A 14,408-nucleotide genomic window follows, 5' to 3' on the forward strand; every position below is an offset into this window, starting at 1 on the left:
AAGTTCTGAGATGAATATTCCTAGAAGAAACATGATGTTTTGAGAGGACCATTTTACTGATGTCAGAAGTGTTTCATTAACCCCTTGGCCTGTTGACTATCAGCACCCCGTACAGTCACCTATCTAGCCCACTCATTCTTCAAGAAAGAAAAGAACCATCATTGGCCCATTCACTCCCTCATGAGAGTAAAGCTGTTTGTGGCATCATCATCCAGGCAGACATAAAAGTCTACCCCTTCCAACCTCAGACCTACCAGCAACCTTTTGGCAGCTTCCAATGGATGCTATAGCTACCAGTCTTTGGGGAAGAGCATGACAGCTTTTCTGTGTGACTGCCTCTTTGATCTATGTAGTTCCACCATGGCATTATTTCCCTGTGGTTCAGAATTCATTGGCTACACCAGTCAGAGTTCCACTTGGTAAAACCCAAGCATCAATCTAAACTGACTCCCTTGCACCAAGATGGGAGAGTCACATTACAATCACTCCCATCACAAGTATTTTTTTTTATCCCGCCTCCCCACCCTGCTTTGCCCTCAGATTATTATTGTGGTTGTCATATCTGTACAACTCCAGATTCCCTTCATTCTTTCTGCAAAGTTGCCTCTGGTATAACAGCATAAGCTACCTGACTTTTCAGTGAGTCAACATTATGGTGTTCTCCTCTAAAGCCTAGGGACTGGCAGCTCCCACAGAGGGCATGGGACATACTGGAAGCCATCATGTAGATGATGGTGATCAACTATACTTGGATCATCTCCTCTCTCAGTATACTGAAACTTGCAGTTCAGCTAGGTGAATAACACAATGAGGAGTCACTTGAGGATGCCCAGCTCTAACCCTCAGGGTGAACCACATCCTGCTCCTCCCCACACACCCAGACTGATTATTTGTCTTGCTATGAACTTTGGGCTCTGCTAGAACTTATCAGAAACTCCACTTTGCATTCCTCCATCCCACAAAGAGAGACAAGGCCATCCTCCCTGCCGGTACCATCAAGTGCCCATGCTGCCTGGCAAACTTGGTTATCTGGAACAAAATCAGGGCTTTATTCCACTACACCACCAGTACCAGCGAATTTCAGAAGTATGTTAATTGCATTTCTCTATCTGATTAGAGCTTTTCAGTTTGGAGTTGCAGTACTTCATAACACTTCTGTTTCTATCTAAAAATTAATTATCTACCAATGCAGTCAACCTGGTCTGTAGATAAATCAGTTAGAACTACAAATCAGTTAAATAAAGAACATCACTAGGTTCAAGTTAACAGTATGTCAAACAGGATGCAGCAATATCAGCCACAAAGAATGCATCAGGCAGATTCCCTCAGTACTTCCTGTTCACACTCCTGTTATTATCATTTGGTGTTAATGGTATACAATCACCCTAACTTGAAGTCACATTAATACAACATGGAGGGTTCCCGGTCTCCTCTGCACAGGTAAGCCATTTCAAGACACAGAAAATCACCTGCAAACAGTATCTCCATCCCTTCAGACTGAGCTTGAAAACTCTTTAAAATGAAATACCTCAGAACCTTACATCTCCATTGTTCACTCCTATGATACTCTGTATTGAAAGTCACTCACATTAGAACTATGAATAAAATGGGTCCTATCTACTGATTTTATCTATCATGTACCAAAAAATTATTCTTAACAGAGACTTAAAGTGTAATATTCATATTCAGACTTCCAAACTAAACAATACAGTCCTTTAAACACTGTATTACAGTAATCTACATAGACAACTACATAAGGATCATGTTTGCATTGCCACCATGTCTGTCCAAACTTTTCTTTGGTCACATTATCCTTTCAAACATAATTTCTAATACCTACTAGAAACCTGAATAATTCTGAAAAAAAAAAACATATAAAAACATATGACAAGCATGTCATTCCACTCTTAGTATTGCTTAGTTTTATAAACATTACATTAACCTGAAAAGCCAATTTTTATCGCAATGTATCATGTAAAAACAATGTTTAAAGGTTTCTGCCCCAACTAAATATAGGACTCTCAAAATAAATTTTCTGTAGGTCTCCAAGGTCTTAAATACTAATTTATAACAGGTCATAAAACCATGTAATCACAACGGCGATAGAACCTTATCTTTTCATATAGCCAAAATGTGGAATAAGCATCCATCTTGCATTTAAACTTTTCTTCTTACTCAGATTTCATATATATTACAAAAGAGTTTTGATTCATTCTCAAATCCCATGCTTGTGGAATTATTTGAATTTATGTAGCTATACTGTCACTAATCCTTAACTATGCAGACATTTCTTGAATTTATGTTTATATACTGCACCATATGGAGCTCACTTCTACATTTAACTCTTTTGCTCTATCATTTATTTACAGTCTCACGTGTTCTGCTTCTTATTAACCACATGCACTATAATCAGGCATTTGATGCATTATTTTACCACCTTCATTGCAATATTTGATTTTTCATGCTCTTGGTCACTCCAGTCTATGACTTCAAACAAAGTTTGTTCTACATCTTACCTCCAGTGTCCAACCCCCTCATCTTACAGAGCTCAGATATTCTCTGCGGTTCATATCAAAACTCAGCTATGACCAGTTGTGTCTTCATACCACTTAGTCCTACCATTTCTTCTTCACAAGACTAAACCCTCACATCTTCCAACATACTACTCCCAATTTTCTTGGAAACTATCATTCCACATTCTGTTTCATCACAACAGTTTCACCACTTTGCAATAAATGAAAACTTCTTAAACCCTTCACTTCCCCCAGTTACTTTATTTCAACCAGCTTATTTATTGATCTGTTTTACCCACCTCATTTTTTGTCCACACATCAAGCTTGTTACATACTCAGTACCCTTTTTTGTTTCTTCCCTATTCGTTACCATTACTTCATCCACCTATATAACATATTTACTCTGCCAAACCTTACCACCTTTTCTAACAACATATCTCTGACCTGTAATTTCTGCAACTTCTTTTATATATGAATATTTAGGCAAATCTACATACCACTATTTACATATACAGAATGAACCCTCCTATCTTGCATATAAGTATATTTTAACTTTACCCTGTTTTATCTCTATTCAAACTGCACCCTGTTTAGAGGTGGTTGCATATAATCATTTTTTCAACTGTTTTGTCATTATGTTTCCAAGCATCTTATTGTTTAATTATCAATACGTAATGGAGTGTTTATCCTTGCTACTTTAATTGTACCTCCGCACAGTTGGATTACCCTGACCAATAAAATGAATGAAGACATAAACCTTAAGCAATATTACCAACATCTCACACAAATCAATATTAATATAATGATATTTACCAAACATTGATAATAATAGCAAATTCCATATCTTTTCATTTAAAGAAATTAATCAAAACTGTTTTATTAGACTTAAACGCCTGCGGTTTACAGAGGACTTAAAAGGGATCTATTCGGGTGAAAATTTGCATATATATATATATACATGCACACGCACGCACACACACACGTTGCTGCTACATGAATACCTATACTAGGCAAAATCATCTTTGTAAAGCCAAAATATAAATCCAAAAATAATAACGCCAAAATAAAGCACCGATCAACTGAGTAATGCATGCATACACTATTACCTAGACATTTTCAACCGAGTCATTAAAGAAGGTAAATATCTGTCCCTACCTCAGGAGGTGAAAAAGCTCCACTGTTGTCATCACAGAGAAGACACATTCTCTGGAACTGCTGATTAGAAGGATTTGAATTATTTGCATTTGGGAAGTCAATGATAATAAAATCATTTTTCAGTTCCCGAGGTATAGACATCCTGAAAGTATCCACTTTATAAACCGAACTCCTTCCCTGCACTTCAACATAACTCTGAACACCTTGATGACCTGGACCTGGTAGAAAGTTATTAGTTTCCTGACGTCTGCCAGCTCTGTTCTTCTTCCAGTTGCAACAGACACTAATACTGAGGTCCAGATTTGCAGAGTTGTAGCAGCGTAAGGCAACAGTTACAGAGATGATTACAAAGAACAAAAAAGTAATTGATAATAAGCAGATGATTAAATACATGTTCATATCAGAAATGCCTTCGTGACTGCTGAAGTGCCTGTTGACATTTGGAAGTACCTCTGGGGCATTGTCTGTCAAGGTCAGGTGTAGAACAGTTGTGGCTGACAAGGCCGGTTGTCCCTCATCTTTAACTAGGACAACTAGAGTGTGAGTTGAGGAATCATTAGTTTGAAACTGCCTTCTAGTACGTATTTCCCCGGTGTACTTAGATATAGTGAACAGTTCGAGCACATTAGATGTAAGAAGCTGATAAGAAAGCCAGGCATTATAACCAACATCGGCATCAACTGCCGACACTTTGGCTACTAAATGCCCTGCATTCACAGATCTGGGTATTTTCTCTAGTCCTGTTGAAGTTTTCCCAGGCAATGGATGCAGTATTTCTGGGACATTATCATTAGCATCTATTACATACACATATACAGTAACCATGCTACTTAGCTGTGGGACACCAGCATCCCGGGCTTGTATTTGAAACTGATATTCTCTCACTTTCTCATAATCCAAAGGAATCATGGCATATATAATACCATCTTCTGCCCCCACAGAGAAATAAGTGGACAACGGTTCACCCTTAATTTGTTTTCCTAAAAATAAGTAAGAAATCTTAGCATTCTGTCCCAAATCGGGATCCTTAGCAGTTACCACACCCACTGCTGATCCCGGGAAATTGTTTTCTATAACGTGTAATTCATATGAAGTTTCAGAAAATCTGGGAGGATTGTCATTGACATCACCAATTTGTACTCGAATTGTTTTATAAGATGACTTGACTGGGAGACCTTTATCACTGGCCCATATAGACACGCTATATTCTGATATAAGCTCCCTGTCTAAAAGCATGGCAGTTACTACAGTGTAGTAGTTATTTAAAGAAGGTTTGAGCTGGAAAGGGAGATTATCTGAAATCCTGCAGCTAACTTGGCCATTAAGGCCAGAGTCTTTATCTTCTACACTGAAAAACGCAACTATTGTGCCTATTGGAGCATCCTCAAGGATTGACTTTGATATGGAAGTTACAGTGATTTCGGGGCTGTTGTCATTCATATCAGTGATCTCTGCTACTATTTTGCATTGTGCATGCTCTGCATTTGGTCCTTTGTCCGTAGCTTGTATATACAGTTCAAATCTCTTGATTTCTTCGAAATCCACTGGACCATTCAAAGTGATTGCACCAGTTGACGAGTCTAAGTCAAAAAGCTCTTGTACCTTTGGGGCAGTATTGGCACTGAAGGTATAAGCTATTTCAGCGTTTGTACCTTCGTCTAAATCTGTAGCATTTATTTTAATTACCAAACTACCTTTGGGAGAGTTTTCTGGCAGGGATACAACATACTGGCGCTGGCTGAATACCGGAATATTGTCATTTGCATCTAATACGTTAACCGTGATCTTACTTACTGCAGAATGCTGATGGTACCCCCCATCATAAACGGTCAGCAAAAGCAGATGGGTTTTCTCCTTTTCCCTGTCCAGTGCCTTTTCCAACAAGAGTTCTGGGAATTCATTAGTGTCGTCGGGATTAGGATTTTTTAGAATAAAATGTTTATTTGGGCTAAGCTGATAAACGGTAATAGAATTCGTTCCAATATCTGGATCATAAGCCTGCGCAACTGGAAATAGAGCCCCTGGAGCTACAGTCTCAGAAATATTCAGCACTGTTTCGTTTTTTGTGAATTTGGGTATATTATCATTAATGTCTAAAATATTAACTTCGACATGATGAAGTTCTACTGGGTTTTCTAACATTACCTCAAAATTCATAAGACACACAGGGGATGTTCCACAAAGCTGTTCCCGATCCAGACGGTCTTTTATGCGCAACCTCCCGGTCACTGGGTTTAGATCGAAATGCTGGCCTTTGGGTGAAGACAATATTCGCATCTGCCGGGTAAGTAATATTTTGTTATCTAACGACAGATCGGTAGCAATATTGCCTATATACGTACCCGGGTCTTTCTCTTCTGGCACGGTATAACGTATCTGTCCAAAAACAAAGGGGCGGATAAAAACAAATAGCCACATAACCTGCACCAGGTCCTCCATCTTCAAGATGTAAGAAGTGCTTTAGCAATAAAGCTGTCTCTTGCTGTGCTGCAACTGTTTGGTAGATCTCCCCAGGTTCAAAAAAAAAACAAATGAAATTCCGTTATTATATCAGAATAAGAAATCCGTCCTCCACTGATATGCGCACCATGGTTTAGGTTTGTGTTGACTATCCCAATAATTCAGTTAAATGTTCGTGTCTTAATATAATAAAGCACAGAGCAACGGTGCCACCAAACGGTATAAACCCTAAATTACATGCCAAGATTTAAAAATGGTTGCTGAGGTTTCTAAATTTAGTCTTCACACTGAATCCATTCTGACGCTTTTCAATTGCGCAATTCACTATGACAGACTCGTACAGAAAATACTTACATGTTCATATTTTTATAATACTGAAAGGAAACGGAAACCATAGCACACTGTTAGACAAATCATGTGTAGTATTAAAACACATTAACACGTTATTAAAATAACACGTAAAATATTACAGCATCCTGTTAAATAGTATACTTTATTACGTGAAAGCGAGAGTTGAAAACTACTGTAAATGCTTTCTACTAAGATTCACGCCTCTTACCCTCTCAACATCGGCATATAGGGTCATTAAAAGATCTCTTTATTACATTTCATCTCAGGGTTTTCAGATGTTAGATCACATAAGGTTAATGATAAGGTGTGCGTGTGTCCGCATGTGCGCTTAGTTTGGTTATTCGGTAGCCTGTATAACGTTATGAGGAAAATCAGTAAACCCCGCATTAGCAAAGCTAAATCTGAGGACAAAGTGATGTGGGAGGAAACTGGGGCACCCGGAGGAAACCCATATGACCACAGGGAGGACATGCAGACTCCACACAGAAGACACCCCAGCCGAAGATCGAACTGGAGAGCCTCTTGCTGTGAAGCGACAATGCTAACCGCTGCAGCACCGCGGCCGTCCCCAAAATTCTTGATGACTGGATGGGAAACAGAAAATTCACCCCCGATCACTTCTGTGGCACTGCTTGACAGGGGCACAGGAAAATAATTTTCTTGGGTGGTGAAAGCAAGGGAACCTTTTTGGCTAGGCTTATATATGCCCTAGGACTGACAGTCTAGTACCTACATATGAACCTATGAACTATTAGCTACTGACATAAACAAAGGTAGATCTGAAGCCAACAGGAATTTTTGGTTTTCTATTAGCTATTCAAACCATTTAAATGGCAAGAATGTTAGATTTAATCAAAGTAAAACTAATCTGAGGAAATTAATGTGCTATAACATAGCTTCAGATTCACTGCTCATCTGTATGACTTCATCTGAATAAGCAGTTTTACTAGCATGTCAGGGTTTTTTATGCTCAACAGCATACATTTCTCTGAATAAAAATTATTTATATTTTACTATTAATTGAATTTATGTTCTCTGATATCATGCAGCCTGGATATTTGTACAAGCGTTTTTTCTTCCTTTTGCTGCTTCTTCCATGCTTGTATACTATCAAGTCTTTTGGAAGACAGACATGGCACATTCATTTGCAAGCAGTGAACATTTCAATCAGTTTCAGGGTGAGAGCTATCCAGAAAGATCTGTATCATTCAGGTTGTCATGAGGGCACTTTGTATCCTAGCCAGAAACTTGAAAATGATGGCATTTGTAATTACTCTAACCCAGCCCATAGGTGGGGAGACATGTGATCCCCTTTACTGTGAAGGGGCACAGAGTCAGTTTCTTGTGTGCATTTGGGTCTGCTCACCCATGATGAAGGCTACCACCAAGGGGTACCCCTCCTCCAAGGGTTAATGGCAATCCAAAGCTGGTTCCACCCGTCACCTTTCTAGGATGGCAATACTGATCCTCCTCTGTCAGCCCTATCAGGTGCTTGAGGCTAATTAAACTGAAGTTGTCTGGGCTATACTAAGGGCTTTAATCCATATTACTCTGGGGCTGGTGTTTTTATTTTATTTTTCTTACTGAAATAATGCACACACTAAGGGTCTTAAAGTAAATCAAACAATAAAACCAGTAGTAGCTACTGGATAAGCCAAGACAAAGTTGATGAATGTATCATGCCTATCAGTGAAGGAAAAACTATATAAAATATAAACGTTATTTTAAGTTTCATCCTTCTGTTGCTAACAAGTCACATTTTACTTACATAGTCACCCTGTGAACAGCCATTGCCATCTATAAAGTTCACTAGTCAAGAAGGGAACAAAAGTAGATTGCCAGGACTTGATTCCAGCACACACGCGCACACACACACACACACACACACACACACACAGAAAATGTAGAGTTGCTAACCAACATATCACACATCTTTTAGATGTGGGAGGAAACTGGAATAGCCAGAGAAAATTCACACGAACACAGGGAGAACCAAGCCTGAAAAACCTCTTGCTGTGAGACAACAAAATACTTACATTGCCATTATGGAACTAGTTATTTAAGTTATATGTTTACATATTCTGCTGTACTCATAAAATCCAGATGAACATTTAAGTAATATGGCAGTTTATTTTGGTTTACCAGTTATCAAATACAGCACTGAATCCAGGACAGGTACATCTGAAATTAATTAATGAATCAATCTTTTATAGATTTTCTATGGCCAATGTTTACTTATGAGACAACATGACAAGATAATTGATGTTGTCATGAAAAAGCACAGAGAACTGTTTTTAGGTCAAATACACAGGGCAGTAACTGCATTGAAATGGATCCAGCCAATATGCTTATCATAACTGCTTTTTCTTTATGTTATCTTTTATCTAACTTAGCTGAGTAGTTTTCCACAAATCCTCTGGTATTTGAGTGAGCTTTACCATATGCATGAATCATTTGTCAATATTCTTTATATTACATTAGTTCAATTCAGCTTGATTTAACACTTAGCTCATTAATATTCAATTTGAACTTTTATGAAGCTGCAAAAGTGAGTTAATTCTTTACTGTTATATTGACTTATAAATTATTTATTTATTTATATTTTACATTTGTTTACCAGGAGTGTCCACTGAGCCGGAGTGAGCCCATTTTCAGTGGAGTCCTGGGGATAAAAGCTCCAACTAGATATTTATTAACAAATAATCAGAAAATATTTTTCTTTACAACAAAGAGAAAATATTTTTCTTTACAACAGGTTCAGACATACAGTTAGTTTACAAGATGATACAACAGGTTGAGATATACAGTTAGGTTACAGAATGAGCCTATAAAATACAATATGGTTAAAGCAAATATACAATGCAGGCATTGTGTATTTTTGAAGTCATAGCAGTCATGACAGACTATGAATAGTTGCATATTGAGTACCATAACAGTCTGGCAGATATAGCAGTGGATAAACAGTTATAAGGAGTATGGTTACAATTTTGCTAATAGAGCAGAATGGAAAGGATCAGGTAATGTGGGATGTAGAGCAGGAGCATTGCCACTGGGTAACTAGATATGAATAGAGGCCATCTTTGAAGGACCTGGCAGTACTGGTGGCTCTGAGTGATGTACGGAGTGAGTTCCAGAATTTGGCAATATAGAAAGAGTAGAGTGCATGTCCGGCAGGGAGTGCAGGTTTTTGGACAAGTAACAAGGTTTTATTTTGTGATCTAAGTGGTCTGTTTGGGTGGTATTGAGTTAAGGTGGAGGTAAGGGCTGGACAGTCAAGTGGTTTATAGATAATTTTATGGGCTATTAAGAGTTGCTGGTTAGTGAGGTATTGAGGTAGCTCAAGCCATTTGAGTGTTTGCAATGTGGAACAGTGATGGGAAGAGTAGGTGGCATTAGGAGGAACAGTGATGGGAAGAGTAGGTGGCATTAGGAGGAACAGTGATGGGAAGAGTAGGTGGCATTAGTTGCAAACTTTGCTATTTTGTTGTAACATGTTTCCATTTTATTTTTTAGGGCTGTGTGAATGTTAGTGAGCCAGGGCGGTGCCATATAGTTAAGGAGGGTAGTAGAAGGGTAGTGGCCAAGGTTTGTTTGGTAGTAGGGTTGAGGAAGTGTTTATGCCAATAGAGGGTTCCTAGCTTCCGGTGGGTCTTTTTTATGTTATTGTGGATGTGCTGGTCGAATGTTAAGTTTTTTTCTATGGTAACGCCTAGCAGTTTAGTGTGTGTGACAATTTCTAGGGTGGTTTTGTTTAATGTGTGGATTTTGAAGTCTGGTTTATTTATAGTAGTGTTTTTTTAGGAGAGAAGAGAAGAAGTTTGGTTTTGTTTGGACTGAGTGCGAGATGATTGTTAGTCATCCGGCTTTCTATAGAGGAGAATGCTTGCTGTGTGTATGAGAGTAATTCAGGTATGGATGTTCTTCATCTCACATTGCTGCAGTCCTAACACTTGGGTAGTCCGCTGTCCCAGTCGGCCCGAATACCAAAGTATAAGGCTGACGTCGGTCAAGGCGCATTTGTCTGACATCAGGACGTCAGGGTACAAATGCGCATGACCGACGTCATATCCTCAGTCTTTTTTGCCGCATGGTCCGATGCAGGAGCAGTATTGCGAGTGCAGGTTGGCGTTCTGAAATTTTCTGAAGTCGGAGTTTCAGACCGAATCAAAGTTGGCTAAGTACCCCGTTGGGGAATATTTTGGTTTTTTCTTGCCTCAGTATTTAACCGGATGTCAGAAAAAGTGAATAACTGTATTTCTTGTGGGAAACAGATACCTCATAGAGATTACCATACATTGTGTATACCTTGCTTAGGGCCTGAGCACGACGTTGTTGGCTGTCGCTCTTGTGCTAGATTTAACAAACGCACTATTAAGAGAAGATTAGATTGTGCCAGGTTAGTTTTTGGGAAGCGTTGTAATTACAACATGCCGTCGGATGCTCCGGCGCCCGCTTTCTAAAAGCGCAAAGACAAAGCAGCGAAGCCTAGGGTAGAAGAACCGTCTGTCCCGGACGCCGGTTCTTTAGAGGGCTCAGTGGAGCCGGTGGTTCTACCAGAAGTTCCTTTGGATTCTCAGGGAGAGACTTTACTGTTACAAGATGTGTCCTCTCAGGAGGTAGGCCAGGCTGAAGGGGCTTCTCAGGTAGCTGTTCTCCCTCCTTCCTAAGGTGGTTAGGCCCTCCCCTTCTGTTTCCAAGGCTCCTTCTAGAGGCCGGCCAGGGTTAACTTCAGTGGGGGTCTCCCCAAGTTCTTCAGGGTCTCTGCCTAAGAAACATATGCTTAAAATGGCAGAAGATTTGATTACTATGATTAGAGGTTCTTTACCCCCCCCCCCTGATAAGAGGCCTAGGGTGGAACCTGAGCTTGAGAGTTTTGAGCAGTGTTCGGAGGCTTCTGAGTCTTGGCTGAAGACTTGCAGGAGTATCCTCCTTATTCTGATTCTGATGTAGATGACTCTACACCTTCGGCTTCTCCTCCTGAGGATTTTTCTTTTCAGAGACTCTTCATTCCATGAGGGAGCATTTTAAATGGGAAGGTCAAGATTTCTCTGATTCTAGGAAAAGGCTTAGGGAATTTTGTTTCTACCCCAGCATAGGCCTTTAGCTATACCTCCTGTTCTGGATGTGGTAGAGGATGTTTTGCAGAGGCTTCCCTGAACCCTGATTCTTTGCCTCCTGCCCCAGTTAAACTGGACAGGTATTATAGGGTGCCTGAAGCTCATAAGTATCTTTTTAAGAGTCCTAGGGCAGACCCAGAAACTGTTTCTCAGGGCCCTAAAGGGGTTAAGGCTTCTGTTGTTAAAAATCCTGTTCCTTCTGATAAAGAGGCAAGGGCTTTGGATAGATGGGGAAAAGGTGTATACTTCTTCCACTTTAGCCATGAGGGCTTTGAATTGCCAGTTTCACATGTTGAAATACCAAAATTATCTCCTTTCACAATTGAAGTCTAAGGTAGATGCTCTGGCGGAAGGTATTGAGTGTAAAGAGTTGCAGGATTTGGTTCATGTTTCTGAACAGGTGGGTAAGCATTCCTTGCAATGTGGTTTTGATGCTGTACAGGCCTCTTTGAGGGTGGCAGCCACTGGTTCTGTTCTTCGCAGGCACGCCTGGCTGAGGGATCAGAATTTAGCTGAACATGTAAAGACAAGGATTTTAGATGCTCCTTTACAATCTGATGTGTTGTTTGGTGCGTCTGTGGAAACAGTTTTAAAGAAAATGGAGGACAAGGCTAAGTCTATGCAGACTGTTAAAGATTTTTTGCAGGTTCAGCCTCCAAAGTTTAGTAGAAATTGGCCTACTAAGGGGTGGACTTATCCTTCTTATGATTCTCAGTCTAGGGGTAGATCTAGACGTGAACAGGCAGTTCGCCTGCCCAGTCTTCTGGTGAGGGCAGGGGTCAGTCCTTTCGTAAGCAGACCCAATGACTTGCCTTTTCAGCTGCCAGAGCCTTCTCGTCTGGCAGCACCTTTGGGAGGAAGGCTGGCACTTTTCAAAGAAAATTGGAGTGTTATTACCCAAGACAGATGGGTATTGGATATCGTTCACCACGGTTACAGGTTTTATTTCCATACCTTGCCTCCATTCAAAGGCATGCCAGACATTCCTCCTATACAAAGAAAAGAGGCTCACAAGCAAATTTCTCTGTTGCTCCAGATAGGGGCCATTCAGCGATTCCTGTGCCAGAAAGGGGCCTAGGATTTTATTCTCGCCTGTTCCTAGTACCAAAAAAGGGGAACACGTGGAGACCAATTTTGGATTTGTCTATCCTCAACACTTATTTGGACATTCCCAAGTTCAAAATGTTGACGTTACAACAGCTTTTACCTCTGCTGGGCAAAGATCACTGGATGGTAACTTTAGATCTCAAGGAGGCTTACCTTCATGTGCCTATCAGACTCAGTTGCAGGAAGTATCTGCGTTTCGAGCTGGAAATTCACATTATCAGTTCTCTGCATTGCCCTTTGGCTTATCTACTGCGCCCAGAGTATTCACAAAAGTTCTGGCTCCAGTTGTAGCTTTTTTCAGGCTAAAAGGAATACAAATCTATCCTTACTTGGACGACTGTCTGATTCTGGCTCAAGAAAAGGACGAGCTTCTTCATCATCTGGAATATGTGATAGCAGTGCTAAGATGCCTGGGGTATTCTGTGAACGAAATAAAGTCCAGTCTAGTACCCTCTCAAGACATGTGCTTTCTGGGTGTGAGACTGAATACAGCAGCCCAGATGGCCTTTTTAACCCCGGACAAACAAAAGAGTCTATCCCTTTACTTCCATCAACTATCTCATCAGTCCGTGCTGACTGCAAGGACAGTCCTTCAAGCATTAGGGTTCATGGCATCTTGTATTCTGGTGCTTCCCAATGCCAAACTGCATATGAGGAAGCTGCAATGGTATCTAAAAATGTATGGACACAGCACTGCCAGGATTTGGACACTGTCATTCCAATAATACCTTGCATTCAAAAGGAATTTTTGTGGTGGGCTCAGGAATGTCACCTAAACAAGGGACTCTCTGTGACCCGGCCAGAGGCGAGTCAGATTCTAACGACAGATGCCTCAGACATAGCTTGGGGAGCTCATCTGAATGGAAAGTGGATACAAGACAAGTGGCCTGCCAGACTACAGCATCTACATATCAACATGAAGGAGATGTTAGCAGTCCAGTTTGCATTAATGGCTTTCAAGGAGTTACTTCTTCCAGGGCAGGTGTTGATTCTAACAGACAACACTACTGTCATGTGGTACATCAACAAGCAAGGGGAACACATTCTTATCCTCTATGCAGGCAAGCAATGATTTTGTGGGAGACTGCGCTCAGCTTGCAGCTAAATCTACAGGCAAGGTTTCTGCCAGGAGCACAGAACTCCTTAGCAGATGTGTTAAGCAGGCAAATCATGGATCCCCACGAGTGGAAACTGGATCTTCATGTATTTCGACAATTGACAGTGTCCTGGGAACTCCAGACATAGATCTGTTCGCTTCTCCACTAAACCACCAGCTGCCAAAGTTTTGCACGAAAAGGTTTCATCACACAGCTTGGAAAGTGGATGCTCTTTCGTTCAGTTGGGAAAATCTTCATGTGTATGCCTTTCCACCTCTGCCTCTCCTCCCAAAGGTACTCCTAAAGGTCAGACAAGACAAGCCAAGGATGATTTTGATAGCTCCAGATTGGCCTCGGCAACACTGGTACCCATTACTGAGGAATCTGGTAAGGAAGCCTCCATGGCCTTTACCTTTAATTCCACACCTTTTGTCTCAGAGGGACGGTCATCTCCTCAATGTCAAGCTTCACTCTCTTCATCTAACAGCCTGGCATATTCTGTTTTGAACCACAGCAGGTCTCAACTTCCTCAACAAGTTTTGAATGTGATTATGGAAGCCAGAAGGCCTAGTACACGTAAAGTGTATGCAGAAAAATGGAAGAGATTT

General features: G+C 40.5%; 1 protein-coding gene across 1 annotated transcript; it reads right to left on the bottom strand.

The window, feature by feature from the left end:
* Nucleotides 1-3,639: 3,639 nt before the first annotated feature.
* LOC122799763 (protocadherin gamma-C5-like) lies at nucleotides 3,640-6,321 on the bottom strand. Its single transcript, XM_044069041.1, has one exon. The coding sequence runs from the start codon at nucleotides 6,105-6,107 to the stop codon at nucleotides 3,642-3,644; it is 2,466 nt and encodes an 821-aa protein (XP_043924976.1). The 5' UTR covers nucleotides 6,108-6,321; the 3' UTR covers nucleotides 3,640-3,641.
* Nucleotides 6,322-14,408: the final 8,087 nt, after the last annotated feature.

This window comes from Protopterus annectens, chromosome 4.part0 (assembly GCF_019279795.1).
Source record: "Protopterus annectens isolate FY-2018-M chromosome 4.part0, PAN1.0, whole genome shotgun sequence".
NCBI lineage: Eukaryota > Metazoa > Chordata > Ceratodontiformes > Protopteridae > Protopterus > Protopterus annectens.

Bases quoted from the DNA above. Each gene is read 5' to 3' on its own strand.
- LOC122799763 (XM_044069041.1), bottom strand. From the start codon at position 6,107: ATGGAGGACCTGGTGCAGGTTATGTGGCTATTTGTTTTTATCCGCCCC.